This window comes from Mya arenaria, chromosome 16, assembly GCF_026914265.1.
Source record: "Mya arenaria isolate MELC-2E11 chromosome 16, ASM2691426v1".
Classification (NCBI taxonomy): domain Eukaryota; kingdom Metazoa; phylum Mollusca; class Bivalvia; order Myida; family Myidae; genus Mya; species Mya arenaria.
In genome coordinates, this window is record NC_069137.1 from 47,861,643 (window position 1) to 47,880,690 (window position 19,048).

The 19,048-nt window shown below is 34.2% G+C and overlaps 1 protein-coding gene and 2 long non-coding RNA genes across 3 annotated transcripts; all 3 read left to right on the forward strand.

Annotated features, from left to right (window-relative positions):
• Nucleotides 1-8,604: 8,604 nt before the first annotated feature.
• LOC128221827 (uncharacterized) lies at nucleotides 8,605-10,712 on the forward strand. The gene is made up of 4 exons (XR_008258994.1): nucleotides 8,605-8,650; nucleotides 9,131-9,154; nucleotides 10,337-10,516; nucleotides 10,620-10,712. It is a non-coding gene; the product is annotated as an uncharacterized LOC128221827 (long non-coding RNA).
• A 2,336-nt stretch (nucleotides 10,713-13,048) lies between these two features.
• On the forward strand, nucleotides 13,049-16,487 carry LOC128221739 (uncharacterized). Its single transcript, XM_052930340.1, has 5 exons — nucleotides 13,049-13,173; nucleotides 13,707-13,993; nucleotides 14,501-14,587; nucleotides 16,226-16,379; nucleotides 16,471-16,487. Exons 1-5 carry the CDS (start codon nucleotides 13,116-13,118, stop codon nucleotides 16,485-16,487), a joined length of 603 nt encoding a protein of 200 aa, XP_052786300.1. The 5' UTR covers nucleotides 13,049-13,115.
• A 39-nt stretch (nucleotides 16,488-16,526) lies between these two features.
• On the forward strand, nucleotides 16,527-18,590 carry LOC128221828 (uncharacterized). The gene is made up of 3 exons (XR_008258995.1): nucleotides 16,527-16,651; nucleotides 17,518-17,603; nucleotides 18,514-18,590. It is a non-coding gene; the product is annotated as an uncharacterized LOC128221828 (long non-coding RNA).
• The last annotated feature ends 458 nt before the right edge of the window (nucleotides 18,591-19,048 follow it).

Sequence of the window (19,048 nt, forward strand, 5' to 3'; positions counted from 1 at the left end):
TTACTTGAAATAGAAAAATGTTTTTTGCCAAATAACTTTGGATAGCATTTATAGATATTGAATATACTTGGTGTATGGGTAGCTTATGTAAAGAGCTAGCTTGGGATTGCTTTTGAGGGGAGCGTCTCTTTTTGATAAAAGTAAAGACATACAACAAATTAATTGGCTATAATTTCTGATTGCCCATAACAAAAACCTGGCTTCCTCGCATTGCGGCGTTTCTAATTTTTAATTGCGATATAATTAATTACAGACTACATCCATCTATTGATTTGGCATAATACTATGATATGACATAGTATGTTTGCTTTTTTAGGCAAACACAGCCGACATCGATGCCCTGCTCTCCCGACAAACATTTGTTGAAAATGTTAACAGTGGTACCTAAAATATATTATAACTCTATTTGTGTCTGTTTACAAACGTACAAAGTTTCATAATGGCCTAATATAATGTTATTCCAAAATCACTTTCCGAGATAATTATTGTACTTAATAATGATATCCAATCTGCCAATTTCTAGCGATATCGATTTTCAATCCATCAATATAAGGTACATGTGTATGGTACCTTTGCGGAAATTAACCAATCGTTATAATAATTATAACATGAGTAAAATTATACAATGGCTGAATGTAGAAGATTTGTCGTATTTTCAGGTAATCACTATCGTAATTGCGTCGGCTGTAGTAAGTTTAACAACCTTCTTCGTACTAAACAATCAGCAAGGCAGCGAAAAACACATCGGTGAGCGAAACATTATTTATTTGTGTCCTGTTGCGTCGTAGGCCGGGCATACAAAACATGTTTGGTGTCCCCGAAATAGCAAGTGCTTAAATCTCATAATCAGGAATAACAATCTAAGTTCATGTTTGTCATACTGTCACTGAATGTTGGAGTTGAGAATTTAAAGAATGCTTGACAAAGGTTATTTCAATAGTGCTTTCTTTAAGATGATCGTAAAGGATGGGACACCTCTTCCACTCCCACCTCGTATAGAATATTGAAAACAAACTAATGAACGACCTTCACATGTTGTTACATCTCTCGCTCCCTACTCGTGTAACATATTGAAAATAAACTAATGAACGACCTTCACATGACGTTACATCTCCCGCTTCCACCTCGTGTAACATATTGAAAACAAACTAATGAATGACCTTCACATGTCGTTACTCCTCTTGCTCACACCTCGTATAACATATTGATAACATACTAATGAACGACCTTCATATGTCGTTACATCTTCTACTTCCGCCCCGTGAAGCATATTGAAAACAAACTATTGAACGACCTTCACATGTCGTTTCATCTCCCGCTCTCACTTCGTATAGCATATTGAAAACAAACTAATAAACGACCTGCACCTGTCGTTACATCACCCGCACCCACCACGTATAACATATTGAAACAAACTAATGAACGACCTTCACATGTCGTTACATCTTCCGCTTCCACCATGTATAGCATATTGAAAACAAACTAATAAACGACCTTCACATGCCGTTTCATCTATCACTCTCACCTCGTATAATATATTGAAATCAAACTAATGAACGACCATCACATGCCGTTACATCTTCCGCTCTCACCTCGTAAAATATATATTGAAAACAAACCAATACACGACTTTCACATGTCGCTATATCTCCCGCACCCACCTCGTATAACATATTGAATCAAACTAATTAACGACCTTCACATGTCGTTATATCTCCCGCTCTCACCACGTATAACTTATTGAAAGAAACTAATGTACGACCTTCACATGTCGTTGCAACTCCCACACAACCACGTATAACATATTGAAACAAACTAATGAACGACCTACACACGTCGTTACATCTTCCACTCCCATCCCGTTAACATATTGAAACAAACTAATGAACGACCTTCACATGACGTTACATCTCCCGCTTCCACCTCGTATAACATATTGATAACATACTTATGAACGACCTTCACATGCCGTTCGTTACATCTCCCGCTTCCACCTCGTATAACATATTGATAACATACTTATGAACGACCTTCACATGCCGTTCGTTACATCTCCCGCTTCCACCTCGTATAACATATTGATAACATACTTATGAACGACCTTCACATGACGTTCGTTACATCTCCCGCTTCCACCTCGTATACCATATTGAAACAAACTAATGAACGACCTCCAAATGTCGTTGCATCTCCCGCTTCCACCTCGTATAACATATTGAAAACAAACTAATGAACGACCTACACACGTCGTTACATCTCACACTCCCATCCCGTTAACATATTGAAACAAACTAATGAACGACCTTCACATGACGTTAAATCTCCCGCTCCCACCTCTTATAGCATATTGAAAACATACTAATGAACGACCTCCACATGTCGTTGCATCTCCCGCTTCCACCTCGTATAACATATTGAAACAAACTAATGAACGACCTCCGCATGTCGTTGCATCTCCCGCTTCCACCTCGTATAACATATTGAAACAAACTAATGAACGACCTTCACATGTCGTTGCATCTCCCGCTTCCACCTCGTATAACATATTGAAACAAACTAATGAACGACCTTCACATGTCGTTACATCTCCCGCTTCCACCTCGTATAACATATTGAAACAAACTAATGAACGACCTTCACATGTCGTTTCATCTCCCGTTTCCACCTCGTATAACATATTGAAACAAACTAATGAACGACCTCCGCATGTCGTTGCATCTCCCGCTTCCACCTCGTATAACATATTGAAACAAACTAATGAACGACCTTCACATGTCGTTTCATCTCCCGTTTCCACCTCGTATAACATATTGAAACAAACTAATAAACGACCTTCACATGACGTTCGTTACATCTCCCGCGTCCACCTCGTATAACATATTGAAACAAATGAATGAACGACCTCCACATGTCGTTGCATCTCCCGCTTCCACCTCGTATAACATATTGAAACAAACTAATGAACGACCTTCACATGACGTTCGTTACATCTCCCGCTTCCACCTCGTATAACATATTGAAACAAACTAAAGAACGACCTTAACATTTCGTTACATCTCCCGCTCCAACTTCGTATAACATATGATATTAAACTACTGAGCGACCTTCACATGTCTTTACGTTTGCCTCTCCCACCTCGTATAACATATTGAAACGAACTAATGAACGACCTTAACATGTCTTTACATTTGCCTCTCCCACCTCGTATAACATATTGAAACGAACTAATGAACGACCTTTACATGTCTTTCAATCTCCCGCACCCACCTCGTATAACATATTGAAAACATACTAATGAATGACTTTCACATGTCGTTACATCTCCCGCTTCCACCTGGTATATCATATTGAAAGCAAACTAATGAACGAGCTTGACATGTCGTTACAACCCCCGCTCCCACATCGTATAACACATTGAAAATAAACTAATGAACGAACTTAACAGGTCGTTACCTCGCTCAGGTGAACGGTCGTTCAGTTTAAACCACTTCTGAAGCGCACATGGTGAAGGTAGTGTGTTTGTGTATATAGTGCGTTGTTCTCACTTTTCAGCTGGGGTTGTATTTAATATTGGTCCTAATTTGATCTTCGAACAATGTAGCTTATCAGATTGCTTGATATATATATATAACTGACCTATACAGTGGATGGATTCAATGAGAAATGATCATAAGATTGCACTAAGATGCCTTTTGGATTCCACGCCTGATTTGTAGGCATTAGGTGGTATTAAATATGCAACTATGGTCATTTTTATGGTCATATATCAGTTTGAAAGGAACTGCCCATTTGGTCTTCCATGCGTTGTCAATCATAAACTATCACGAGAAAAAATAGTGTGCTTGTTTTTTCGGAAATACATGACATTGTAATTACATATTCATCATAACAATTACAAATTTAACAGGATGTGAACCTATTGCGGCGCCTGAACATGCCATCGTAGATTATCCACAAGGGAGGCTGTCAACTGCAACGTTTCATTGTGAAGTTGGATACGTACCGACTGGTCCAACTATTAAAAGGTGTTCCACAGATGGAATATGGCTGCCTTCTGAGTCACTGACGTGTTCACTTACAGGTAATTTAGGTTTGGCAGTATTACAAAAGTACCGTGCTTAGCTTGACAATTGTTAAAAGGGACATAATACGGCTCGTGAATTAGAGACACCTACTCACTATGTTATCACACCGTTTTATTTTTCTACATATTCAAATGATCCGCGGATACGCATTTTCTGGTCTTAACTAAATAGCATGACTATATTCAGGTCTACAAATGTCCTTTTGAAATCTCTAAATTCTATATTAAAGTACAAGTTTTACTTTCCTTTCTTTGAAAATGAAGTCTCCAAAACACAATTTACAAACGGTATAGTTGCCTGATATTTAAGAATTTAACTCATTTTTTTCAGACTGCGGTCCTCCCGACGTTCCAGAAAACATGCATTTCAAGTTGACAAACTCCACACGGTTTGGAAATGAAGCATTGTTTGACTGTTCGGCAGGACATGCAATCCAAGGCCCAGAACGTAAACGCTGTTATGACACAGGAATATGGGAACCAAATGAGTTAAACGAGTGTATACCTTACGGTACGTTCAATTAACTGTAATAAGCAATCTTCTTGGCACCAGTCAATAGTTTCCATTAATTGGAACCGAAATGCGAAATATATCACAGATGATAATTATATTTTTTTTTATCATGTTTCGTTTTCTAGTTTAACTTCGACATGGCCATACCGTGCAATTGTAGGTTAAACCCGCTATGTCGAACTCTGTTATCTCGATGTTCTTTAACCTTTTTCGAATATGATGCGTTTTGAAATACACTTTTTGCTATTCTGTTTTATCGAATATCGGTTATCTCGAAATAATATTTCCGACCAAACTACATCGACATAGCAAGTGTTGATAATTATTTCGTAATTGCCATGTTTTAGAGAAAACAAGTTGATATAACTATTGAATTAAAATATCCGCGCATATAGGATATAGTAAATAGCTATTTTTGGAATGTACACATAATCGTACTACGCAAATTCATACATGTGAAATGTCTTGTTTGAAAGACTCATTGTCATCTTTTGGATTGATTCCGTGTATTTTTAATTAAGGGCGAAGGTTGTGTGGTTTTATGAAATTTTCTGTATTATCAAACAGAGTGTGGTGAACTAGTATATCCAGACAACGGCTACATTATCTCAAATGGAACATCATTTGACAGTCACTTAGTCTACATATGTCTTCGTGGTTATGAAATACAAGGACCGTCATCGTTAAGATGCAACGAAACTGGACATTGGTTCCCAGAGGAGGACACTTCATGCATTCCCAAATGTGCGTATATCAAGCCCCAACATCACGAAAATACTTTAAGTCAAATCTCGATCTTAGACTCAACTCATTTTACCATATTTAAGCATAGCATGATTCAAAATCTTGCATGTTTTAATTATCTTTGAAAATATATTTTAATGGAATGTGTTGATTAAAAAGGCCAATAATGATTAGAAGAAAAAATATCCTTCAGTTAAAAATAGGCTTGAGTAATTGTAAATAAAAAAGGATTGTACTCAAATACCTCTTTTCCTGTAGAATATTTTTCCATTGGAATTTGACCAAAGGTATTAATCAACTTATTATATGATAAAATGTGGAGCGGATTTAAAGGTGTAATCATATATATGACTTTTAATAAACTTTTAATGTTATATGGAGAGTTGGGATGGGTTTTAGATTGAGATTTGACATAAGTATTTTCGTTATATATTTAAATGTTTTGAAATGAACTCTGATGAAGCTCTCTGTATGGCCATAAATATGAGCTACGTCCGATAAACAAGATAACGAGAAATTGTTTATACTTTTTAGCTGGCAAATTGGACCATATCGTCTTAGGGACTTTGTTGCTGACCGAAAGTTATATATTTGTATTACCCAAATCATATTTCCAAACTGGTACATTATATCGAAAATGATTAATAAGAGCATTTTGAGTGTCTTGATTTATTTTGTTTTCCCCCTCTTTTACTGAATTTAACAAACTTTTGTGATTCCTATACATTGACAGTCATTTTAATTTGTTATAATTAGCTGATTTTAAGCACGGACATCTTGCCCCGATTTCTCGAAGACTCTTAAGCTTAACTCATTTCAGTATCTTATTTCATTTAGCAAATTTACTTATTTCAATATGATGCTTTGAAACAAAAATTGGTATATCTTATTTATCCCAAATGTCATATCTTTTTAAAGCCTCAAAGTTATTCTGAAAGGCATTATAACAAAATTTATACCAAATCAAAAATAGTGTGATGCGCTTGATCCTGTTATAAGGGATATAAGATGTCTGGACAAATTGGGGCCTGAATGTGCTCAAATACTGTTCCAATACGAAAGAAATACTTAGCACTATCAGGTTTAGGTCTAAATAGCAGGTAGGGATGGGACACCATTCTGCTACGTTCTAGCGCTAAGCCGCCTTTTCATTACACCTGCTACGTCTTTTTGTTTCACACAGTCAATTTTTGGAAATAAGCATTACAATAATAATTATACATAATATGGACACTATATTAAAATACAGCTATGTTATTCATAACAAGATATTAGTATTGAAAGTAGTAACAACACATTCACATTAGAATTGAGCATTGACCCTTGCATTTGCCCAATTAAGGCTCATCCGATGCGCATCACAAGTGTCCTAGCACCCTAGCCTTTTCAAATCCTGGTGGGAGCTCTGACTATCACAATAATCAGTGCCTCCGATCATAATTGGTTAGCTATTACATAAACTAAAGTTTTCAATTTTGCCAGGTAGACAAGTATATTTCCATTCCTGGTATAAGTGTTGTTAAAATGACTTCGAAAAGTCAGAAATCATTTACTTCAAGCCGGTTGTTTGCAAAGCCAACCTGTTGCAAATAGGTCAACGACATGTGTCTTAATTGCATGAATACGATTGATAGATTCAATATAAAAACAAACACATCTCAGCAACAATATGATGACATAGAATTTATGAAAAACACACATTTAACAGCAAAATAGCAGCGCGCTCAGTCGAATTCAATAGTGCGAACGTTAAGAAAAGGTCGAATTCTTTTAATGAAAGTAAACATTCACGATTGGCTCGAATTTTGCGAGGATTGAGGTATTTTCACCATTCCCTGGGTGTTCGTCAACGGGGTTCGACTGTATAACGATATATTTCAATTCAATAACAAACATTTTGGCCAATCAAAAACATTTCGTTTTTCTTATGTTAAAAGCCTCCAAGAAACGTATACTTAATTTTAAAGCACTGATTGAGTATCCATGTCACAATATGACCATCCAGCCTCTTGGTAACCTCACCCAAAGGCATGTAGGATACAACAGTTCTGGCTCAGAATCCATGTTGTGTGACAGTAAGTTGGATGATCGGTGGTATTCAATGGAAGACTTTGTGATAACATCATCAACAAAAGGCTGCGGAACAACAACATCGTGGTACAGAGGTGGTACGTATGGATTCAATATCAACTATTCGAGTTGCAGTAGGTATATAATAAATTCAGACAACAGTCAAATTATGAGTAAAGGCCGTTTAAATTTACCTCAAACGTCATCTTAAAATAACGTATGAATATACAGGTTTAGGGTTAATAGGTGAAGCTTTTATTCTTTAATATGTATTACTCACTACTCGAGCGTAAGGACATAACAATGCTGTACTCGTATTAGTGGAATTCGCAAATCAGAGTAAATGACAATTCAAAGTGAAATTAGAGATACATGTAAATCTATGTAGAGATTGTCAAAACTTATTCAATGGTAACTCTGCACCTAAAACATAAATGATGATAATTTCCATTTTCTTTCATGTTTTACGATGAAATAATGGGTTTTATCAGAGAAATAACAACAGTGAAAATATCAATTTGATATATTTACTGCAAAATGAGAAGTGAAAAAATCAACTTTCAGAACTACTTTTAAAATCCTTTGTCAAAACAGAACACTCCACTTTGAACCAGAAAATGTTTGCAAAAAATGTTTAAAATTTAAAGAAATGTTAAATAAATTTGAATAAATATATATTTGGAAATTAACAAGTAACCGTTTATTACCGGTTTTCCCGTTTTTCAAACGTTTGTCTGCATCTTGAAAATGAGCAAATGTTCGAACATTTGCTTTCAATGACTACCTTTAAAGACGAACTATTATGTACTCTTACTGTGATATTTGATCATTTTCTATCGCTCTTAGAACTCACATTGTATCTGTTATAACAAGTCAATTTATGTTATATAACGTATGTTACTTTTATTACACTTTAGATATTGTGACCGTTAAACCCAAAGGGTAATGTGCAAATGTTTGTTTATATGTTATTACTACTCCGTTTGTATTGCGCATGCCACAATAATAAACGATTTACTTACTTATAAATCACCGTTATATTTTCATAACCACCGCAGAGCATGAACATGTTTACATTGCAGACGAGTTGCCAATTGATATTTACGTCACCAAGGATATCAAGGTCTGCAGTGACTCATGCAGCAGTTCTTTGGACGTTAAATGTTTACGATGTGGAAATGGCAATTACATATTTCAGTTAAAACATCTGGAGACGTGCTTCTCTGCATATTGTATTGGTAAGAGGCATAATTGAAATAAATGAAAGGGGGTCCCGGGTTTTAGTCACCACGACCACCACCCCCACCCCCACTCCTCCTCCGACTTCTCCACCCCTCTCCAATCTCCAACAATTACGGCACACAACATTCGAACACAATAAAGTATTAAATCCAGGTGTATAAAAGAAAACTATATATACCTATAAAAATGAAAGGGGATTTCGGTATTTACCAGGATTCTGGGATTTTGGTAATTCCACCGACCGGTTTTATTGTATATACACGTATATATAAAATTTACCTAATGAAAAATCAACCACATGTTTCATTTCAATTGTTCATATTCAAAGCTGATAAAAATTAAAAACGTGAATCGGTTAAACCTCCAAAACTGCTGAGGCAGCATTTCAGTATTCACAAATATAGTTTCTTGTCTTTCTTATGTGAAATCCATGTATTGTATGAATTCTTATGTGCTTTTTTATTTCATACTTAAAGAGATAAAGTCGACCGATCATATTGGTAAGTTTACTATGCACATTTAATCTGCTATTCCTGATACATTTAGCTTTGGCTGTAATGTACGTACCAAGCGTTCTAAATTTAGGTTGTAGGCCACTGATCTACAACCTTTAACACCACAAATCGAAATCAGGTATCGTTAGGTTTTTCCTTTTTGACACGACATCGTAAAATAATTAATACAACAGGGTTATATAGTGGGTGTATGTGTTATGCGGTATAAAAAGGTAAATAAACGGATCACCTTATACCAATGTTTTATTTAAATTGTAAGCTTCATGTAAATTTGAAAGCAAGCTGAAGATTCTTAAAAAAACGTATTGGCAAGAAACAGATGGAAATAGATCGTTATAAATAAATACGCAGAAAATTAAAACTTGCTGGCTAATAAACTCTGACCTTCTACAAATAGTCAAAACGTCCTAAGCCTATATCGGATTTCATTTAAGTAACTTTACACTACCAATACTCTTGTGAGATGAAAGCAATTTTCATATATTTATATTTTGTGGATTCATTTTTTATTGAATGTTAACATAATGGTCAAATAACTATATAATCACGCCTGTTCATCTACTTGCAGCATAGTTAAATGTCAAGAATGCTCTCAATATAACCCGTCCATTTGCATCCCAGATTGTTTTCAAATGAATGATATTACTTAGACTTAGGAGATAAGCGAATAGCATATCACGACGGAGCGTATATCCGCCATTTCCTGTAAAAGAGCTTTATATTATCGAAACAAATCGTATTATTTCGTCGCACTCATGCGATTATGTACGATGCTCGCTCTATACATATATGTATGGTAGCACCTATAAATTATGGTCACACCTTCATTCGGAACTTTTGGTCTCTGACAACAAATTTAAAAGAGTATGTATATGTATGAAGTGATTTTAAAATAGTCTAACACAGAATAATAATCTATGTTCACCGCCAATTTTACGAATAAATGAACAGTTTGAATGTACTTCAAAATATAAACTTCCTATTAGTGTAATTACCAACATTGTAATCAAACTATAACAATAAAATAGCGGTACATAACAACACACTTACTGTTAACATTTAACAACACCTTTTAAGGGTATGCTTATTGTTGTGTTTTATCTCTTGTAATTAGTGTTGGTATACATATCACTACAACTAAAACAACATTACCATTACATCTTTTAGAATGTGACATCCTGAAACCAATAGCACATGGAAATTTGGACTATTCTGCCAGTGGCAATTATAACAGTACGGTTATGTTCACGTGTGATTTTGGATACAATCTAAAAGGACCATCAAGTAAAACGTGCGATGAATTTGGAATATGGCAACCTCGGGAATCAGTTGACTGTATCGTAGTAGGTCAGTATGTAAATGTTAATATACGTAACATGCTTATATGAATGTATCAAAATAGAACTGCGTGCGTATGTTATAGCATTCTGTCGATTCGTATCTTTAATAGAATGTCCATCACCTGACAATCTTGCGAACGGCTTAATTTATACTACAAACGGAAATAGATTCGGGAGTGTGATAACGTACACATGTAATAGAGGATTCGTAGCAGTGCCATTTTCATCTCAGACTTGTACTGGAAACGGATTTTGGAAACCAATCGGAGTAGCATCCTGTAGGGCGAAAGGTAAGAGTTAAATGTCGAATTACTTCATGATAAGTTCAATGAATCCGAAAGTAAGGCTTACCTATTAATATGTTATACTACTTTTAATCTAACTTTTAAACTTTACAATGAGAGTTCAAAATGCACATTTTGTTCATTATAATAGACATGATTATAAAACCACTTTAAGTAACTGATCTAAAGCTTTATTGGATAACTACAGCTTTATATGTAATCTATATATGTATACAAATATATATATATAATGAATCCAATTCCACTTGATTGTCAATGATTTTCATTTTTAGCGATGATTGTCACATGATTAGTGAAACTTTTGTCGGTTGGACATCTATGCATTCTTATACCAGTTTGGTTTGGTGTCATATCAATTATTAGGGCTTAATGGTAGTTCATCTTCTGAATATTGCCTATAACTAGTTGTTTGTTTGTTGATATGAATTGAAACACCTCAAATTTCTATAGAAAATTGGGAAAAAAACAGCGTTGCATCGTTTTGAAAAAAAATGTGTAGGTTGAAAGATTGGCTAAGTTAAAATACAAGCACATCAAAAATACCTTACACAGTGTAGAAACAGAAAAAAAATCATTGTCTTTTATTGCTAACAACTATTTTAATTTCTTCATGTCAAACAAGTTATATATAAATTAACGTCACTTACTTGCTTGTTTACATATTTTGTGACCCGTGTTGACCTATGTGAAAACCCCTTTAATTTAAAGTCTCCTGATTACACACCCTGTTACCTAAACTGATCAACTGATTATTGCTTTAGACTGTGCTGAGATTATACCGCCATCTTTTGGATTCATGAACTATACAGACGGTACAAATCTAGGAAGTGTGGCTTCTGTGACTTGTCTGAGAGGCTACAAACTGTCCGGAAAATCTACACAAATATGTGAGGATCCCGGAAACTGGGTACCTTTGCAGGTTACAAAATGTGTACCAATAAGTAAGTATCGAACAAATTATCTCCCTTAAATGATTATATAAACATTATATCGAAAAAGAAAGTTATTTCTTCCATGCTGTTCTGTGAAATATGGAGTTTTTTCTATCAAAGGAATGTCAACAGAGATTGTTCTCACCGCAAACTTAGGCGTGAAAAGAGAGCTGTAGGAACTAATTGTTTATTTTTTTGTAGTTACGTCACCTTGAATACAATTGTGTGCGTCACGTTTGAACAAGTCTACGATATCGGCGATTTAAACCGTGTTTGAGCAACTCAAAACATTTCGTAATGGGCGTGCCAATGGTATTAAATGGTTATTCTTAAAAAGGGGATATTTAGAAAATTAAATTTAAACACCAATACATCTTCAAGAAAGCATGACAAGAATTTTGTTTTGTTGATTTCAGTGTTAGATTGTATATTATTTCACTCGTGGACATATGTTGTTCTATGACACTCGAGAAAATAAAATAAGATCGGAATGATCAAATATCCTCAAATCAACAAAAAGGGATAGTCTGAGAAACACCATACATATGCTGTTGTCGGGAAAAATTGTCAACTTTGAAAGGATTTAGATGAAAAAGGGTTACTTCGTTAGTGGTGTCATTATCTTTAATTATAGATACCATATAAATGGAGAAAATTAAGATAAATTTGAATAAGAAATTATTTACATGCTCGTTAGATAGATAACGATACAATTATAGGTCAGCACATTATCATCAACTAACTTTTAAAGATGCACTCTTACTCCCAAATAAGATTTAACACAATAAATACAAATGTTCTAATATAACAGAAAGGATAATCAAATGTCGGAAACAATGGTTCTTATATGAAGGATAGCGAGTTTGATTTTAAAGTTGCAGAAAAAGCGGCATTTCTACCTTATGAGACGATAGTAGATCATAGTAAATATTTTAGAACTCACCAATCATCTAATAGGTTTGCTTTTTCAGCTATGAAATAGACAGTTACAATTTTGTTATCAGGAATTATTACTTTCCATAAATGCATTATTCAGTTAGCAGTAAAAGGTTTATCACTCAAATTCTATGTTTGTCGTGCATGTGTATGTATTGATTTTAAATAAGAGTGTCACTTTAAAGTAAAAGTTAATATTCAGTGGAAGAGTGCATGTATTCGCTTTGAGGTTCGTTGTGATACTACATTTATAATAATCATAGAATCCAGTCAAACGCCAATTATTTACCATTTCGTTGCCTTATTACACCTTTCAGATTGTAGTTTGTTAAAAACAATTTTAAATGGCGAGATTACAGTCAATGGGACAATATTCGGAAGTACTGCACATTTCTCTTGCAATACGGGATACGAAAGGTACGGGCCAGAATACATGCAGTGTTCTGAGTTCGGAACGTGGATACCGAATGAGACAACAATGTGTATTTTAGGTATGCATTCATGAACATAAACATATGAAAATTATTACTTACAGTCTAAATGTACGTCATTATTCATATATAATCCAATTCTATTATATAATGTACCTTATTTGGACTGTTCATCTAACCTATTTCAAAATATGGAGAGCCAAAATCTGACAAAATTTATTGTATGATTTTCATTGTCGATTTGCAGTGTGTATGCGTATGCCAAAGGACAACTGTTTAACTTTATAGGAATGGTGATATTGATGTTTCCCGGCACATGTTATCCGACAAACTAATAGTTTCTTTATCAAACAATCTTTTCTGATTGATTGTTTAGTTGTTGTCGTTTTTTGCGCAGAAATCGTGAAAGAAAACAAATATGCTACTACTTTTGAATATGAGAGTTGTTCTTAGCCATTGAATGGTTGATGAAGTGTTTCAATCATTATATGAGAACACAAAATTCTTAAGGTGTCTTCTCTAATTTTCTCAGTGCGAGCGGAGAACTATTTCATTTTGTTCCCATATTTGAATAATACTAATTTATTTTTTAGGACTTTCCGGAGCTCCAAACATATCTCACATGCATGCAACAATTAATACCGGACTTAGAAAAAATGGAAATGAAAGTGAAGTTGAATTATATTGTGAACTTGAAAATCTGACCTCTGACAATTACTACTTTACGGTCAGTTGGGGACTTTCAGAAAACTCCATTTGGAATGAAATTGTGTTAATATCAAATCCGACGGTTTGGGACAACAAAGAAAACTTTCGACAACTCACTGCTCTCACATCGTCGAAACTGATCGAAAAGGGAATCAAAAGCTGGGGATTCAGCGTAAGGAATATGCATGAGTCATGTAGTTTTCAAATATAAACTGATATCTAAGTTTAGTAATGTACTCATATTTACGACTTACGTGCTGTTCTATGTTTCTTGTTTGTGAATTTGTGTTCTATGTCTTTGGCGTTTGCCCATTGTCACTAAACCGGGTTTATGTTTAAACTTCTTGCTACTGAGCATGTTTCTGTAGCTTTTTGCATATATATATTACAGTAAACTAAAAATCATATGCCTACAGGGTTTGATACAAATAAACGTCATTAATATAGCATATGATTGTTTTTTTTTACTTTATGGGTGTCTGATTATCGCAGTAACAAAAGCGACTCTGGTTGAATTTCACAAGATTTGCGCATTTGAAATTTGTTAGGTCACAAAACCTGAGAATGAGCTGTTCTCCAGATTCCTCTCACAACATAATACTACATTTCTCGCAATTTTATCGTCAAATGTAATGGTTAACAATAATTTTTATCTAATGAATACATTAATATTTTGCAGATATCTTGCCAGGTAACAGCAAGATATAACCAGTGGTCAGACGAGGGACCCCCGATTTTTAGTAACGAAAAGTTTTGTGGAATCAAGGTTGGTAACATTCACATTTTTATATTTTTAAGTTAATAGTTATTTGTATATCACATAATTCGTTTTTCCGTTGAAATGTCCATTCCATTCTAAACTAGGTTATAATAACACAGAACTCTGAAAACAAATATCTGCCTTTATCGCGTACCCGCAGACGCTGAAGTTACGGCAAAGAATGACATACCGGACATTACTTATGCGTAGAGCTTATTAAGTTCCGAACAGAAAGTCTGATCGGTGAAATGAATACAAGTTTCAAGCAGCGTCAATTTAAACTGATAAAATTATTTTGCCGTCTTATCTCTATGTAAACACAACAAGACAAAACCAACAAATGATTTGGCATCATAGGCAACCACGGTACTTTCTTCCGACGCACTTCATACAAGTACACATTAACAGGCTTTACTGTAAATCGAATCAAGTTCGAATCATAAAACCAAAAACAACAACAAATGAACAATAAAATTGATAAGGACTTAGACAATTTTGAAAAAGGCGTGATGCGAGAAAACTTGGGAAAGGAGGAATTACATCCAGTAACAACTTACTCTCAAACTAAAATAATAATAAAACATGCACATATGATAAATTAATCGCTCATTCATCCTATATACTGTATCTGTGCTAATTAGCTCATTATTAAGAACAATTACCGCTAGTAAATGACAGTCTACGAATTCATCATGGTTGGGCGGTTTGCGGAGATTTTAACTACTCGCTTCTCACCTAGGCGACCCGGGTTCGGTTCCCGGCCTGGGTGCATGTGTGTTTGGTTTGTGATCACCAAGCCGTACCAAACGTAGCATCGTGCCAAGGAGAATGTTTAATATATCGTAATAACTCTATTCACAATCGTTGTAAAATATATAGGTTTAAACTTAACTACGAATTCATCCGTCGCTCTGATAATAAAATCCATATAATTATTTCAATTCATTAATAATGACAACATTCGTTTTAACATTCGTGATTTGTGAATAAAGTATTTCATTTCTTTTTTCATAAAACGTACATAATCAATACGATAGAATTCCAGTACATTGGTAACAAAGGTCAGAACAGTTACCTAATGCTTTTGTAAGATTGACATATCACGCAAAACATACTTATTTACAACGGTATCATACAAATGTTTTAAAAGACAATTCTTAATATTATTTATACAAATAATTTACATGAGCATAGGACGCCTAGTAATAAGTTCATCAACTCACTCTTTATAAAAATGATACACAACATCAATATTTTTAAACGGAAAGTCAAAATATAAGATAATATACACCACACTTTTCACATTTACGAGCATCTTTTAATAATTGATTAATAATTGTTTCCGCGACAGAGTTTCTTTGCAAGCAGATGGCTTATTTTCCGTTTTTTTTTGTCCACAACAGAAATAAGAGTAGCGGTTCAAATAAGTTATTTTTTAGGATGTCGTATGATAAATTTTCTTAGCAATTTCCTTTTTGTACGTAATATAATAAAACTCACAAATAGTTGGAGATAAAACAAACACATTAGGTTTGAAAAAAATAATACGAATATTATATCATTTATTTTCATTTTAAAATAGTTCAGTGTCAAATGTCGTTAACTAAATGACAATAATATGTTCTAAGTATCCCTTTTTTAAAGGTACACAACGAAAGCCTGAACATCTACAACTCGGAAATAGACACTTTATATATAGAACTCACAGTCCCGTTCAAATGTTGGATGTCAGTGCCAGCATGTACTATCGAATTAAAAATATTTTTTAACGACACAACAGACTCTTGTGAAATTCCTGGTGCCGCGAGGACTTACCTATACGAAGCTAATCGTAGAAGAAAAGAAGATGTGGGCGAGCTGGAACATGTTAGTAGTCAAGGTACCCTCAGCCTACCTTGTGGTATAACCTTATCTGAAAAGGATGTCGGCAAACTGAGACGATTTCATGTTGTATCACGGCCAGGGTCTGTATCGTACCCAATGGAAGTATTAATTCCAATGCATCTGTCCATAGACGGAAACTTCGAAAGCGACGGATTATTTCAGAATTATACACCAAATACAGTTCAGGTAATGCAAAAAGTAATATATGTTAAGATTAAGTATTAAACCAATATGTTCTCTCAAAACAATAACATAACATCTTTGGTTGTCCGGTAAGCGAGTGGTTAGCGAATTCACTTTTTACCAAAGCGACTCGGGTTTAATTTCCAGCCTTGGCGCTTGAGGAAATTGTTTTAAAGTATATAATGTTTTAACTGACATAGCATATTGCTGTTGTCGATCTATGTATTGACACACATGTATCTTGACTCGGTATATATATATTAAAACTACAGAGACATGCTCAGTAGCCAAAAGTTTAAACAAAAACCCGTTTAGTGGTACGGGGTAAACGCCAAGAAATAGAGCACAAAAACAAAAAAAAACAATAAAAAAACAAGAAACATAATACAACACCACAGAACTCCACAAACAACACAATGCATATATACTATGTAAAACATAGGTATGTTTATCAAGGATTGTTAGGTACCGCCTTGGAACGATCAGTAAAATGTAATTTAACTGGGGGTTTAAACCAGCTAATGTGCACAAACCGAACTCCTATCCAAACTATCCTGAATAAAGAAAAAAAACGTAAAATGTAACTCTTATCAAAGTTGCATTACCTTGAGGAAACTTGATAATACAAAATTAATAATATTAAACTAATAGGCAAACACCTAGAACTTCAATCATAAGAGATCACAACTCTATCTGCAGTCGGGTTAATACAATTCAGAGCACCTAATGCACGAACTTTTTAAAGATACGATTCAGTCATTCCTATTGTTGTGCTTAATGCCCAGCATATACATGTGTTATCAATAGTTTGAAAACATTTAACGAAACTAACCACACATACTTCCGTTTTAAATGTTTTACCATTTTAGGTACACGTTTCTACCGACTATTCAAAACTCCAAAACAAGATTTGTTACTCACACAACGATCCACACATGAAAACGTTTGATGGCCTGTAAGTATAAGTTTAAGTATAAATACCCTATAGAATGTCAACATTCATTAAAAAGGTAAAGAAATTCAATAAATACTCATGAAAAATGCAAGGATTTATTATGGTTTTACACTTTAAGTAACGTTTAAATTGCATTAAGAAAGGTTAGAAATACATGTTCTTATTTATTTATTTCTGATATGCCAGTAAATGGCCTTATTAAAAAAGAAAATATTATTTGCGAGAGTTATATTACCAAATTTGTTTAGTGCTCGTCAAATGCATAATTAACTTTGTGAACTAAACATCACGTAATTCAACATTAGATTATATTTGGTAAAATTCACAGTAGCGCTATAAATCCTAAGTGACAAATACGAAGACTACGAAATGGTATTCTATATTATCTATACCGCACATAATCCATAATCAAATAGTAATCACATTGTATTCATTGAGGGACAAAAACGTGTATAACAGAATCTGGCTCAAGTGGGCAATTATTAGCAAATTTAAAATGTTTTTGTTAATGGACATGGGCACATTGATATTAAATGCGGTACATAAAACGCATTTCTAAATATGTGAAAATCTGTTAACAATTTGTATGAAAAATTGAGTTTTAAACGAATTCATTTCGTTTCAACCACTACATTTGATAAGTTGGGAGTTTAAACTAGCTTTAGAAGAAAGGCACTTGTATAACCTTAACTCATTATTGAAAGATATTAAAAAAGAAGGTAAGTTACCAAAATACGATGTAAAGTTGCTTGTTATACCTTTGTGGGGAATTATATGAATGATTCAATCTCGTCCTCTTATATGGCGTCAATGACTTATTATTTGGAAAATCGTTACACTTATTCATTAAATGTTGCGTATCCTTATAAAATATGTTTTAGAAACGTATTTTTTGTTTGTTTATCTCTAGGATGGATTTTGTACCATAGACGCAATATGCTACAATGAAAACGACGAGTATGGATGTATGCGATGCGAAAGGATGGGGAAGAAAGTACAATGGGTGGAAATCAACGGTACAGTCTATCGAAAAACTTATAATTATTTAATAAGTACGTAGTGAGATTTTTTTAGTCTACCGCAAAGTTGAACCCACGGTAAAGTATATTTTTGTTTAGTCCCTTAAGGATCATTTGGTGTATGGAATTACCACTTAAACGAATGAAGCTCGCTGGTATTATGTAGCATCATTGCGAAAGGACTGCTGATTTATAGTTTGAAACTTTTTTATCAAGTATATCGATATTCCCGATAATAAGTTGGTTATTGTATTATTTCAAGTATATCGATCTTCCCTATTATTGGTTTGTAACTATACTCTATCAAGTATATCGATATTCCCGATTATCTGTTTCTTACTATACTCTATCAAGTATATCGATATTCCCGATAAAAAGTTGGTTACTATACTCTATCAATCATATCGCTTTTCCCGATCAATGGTT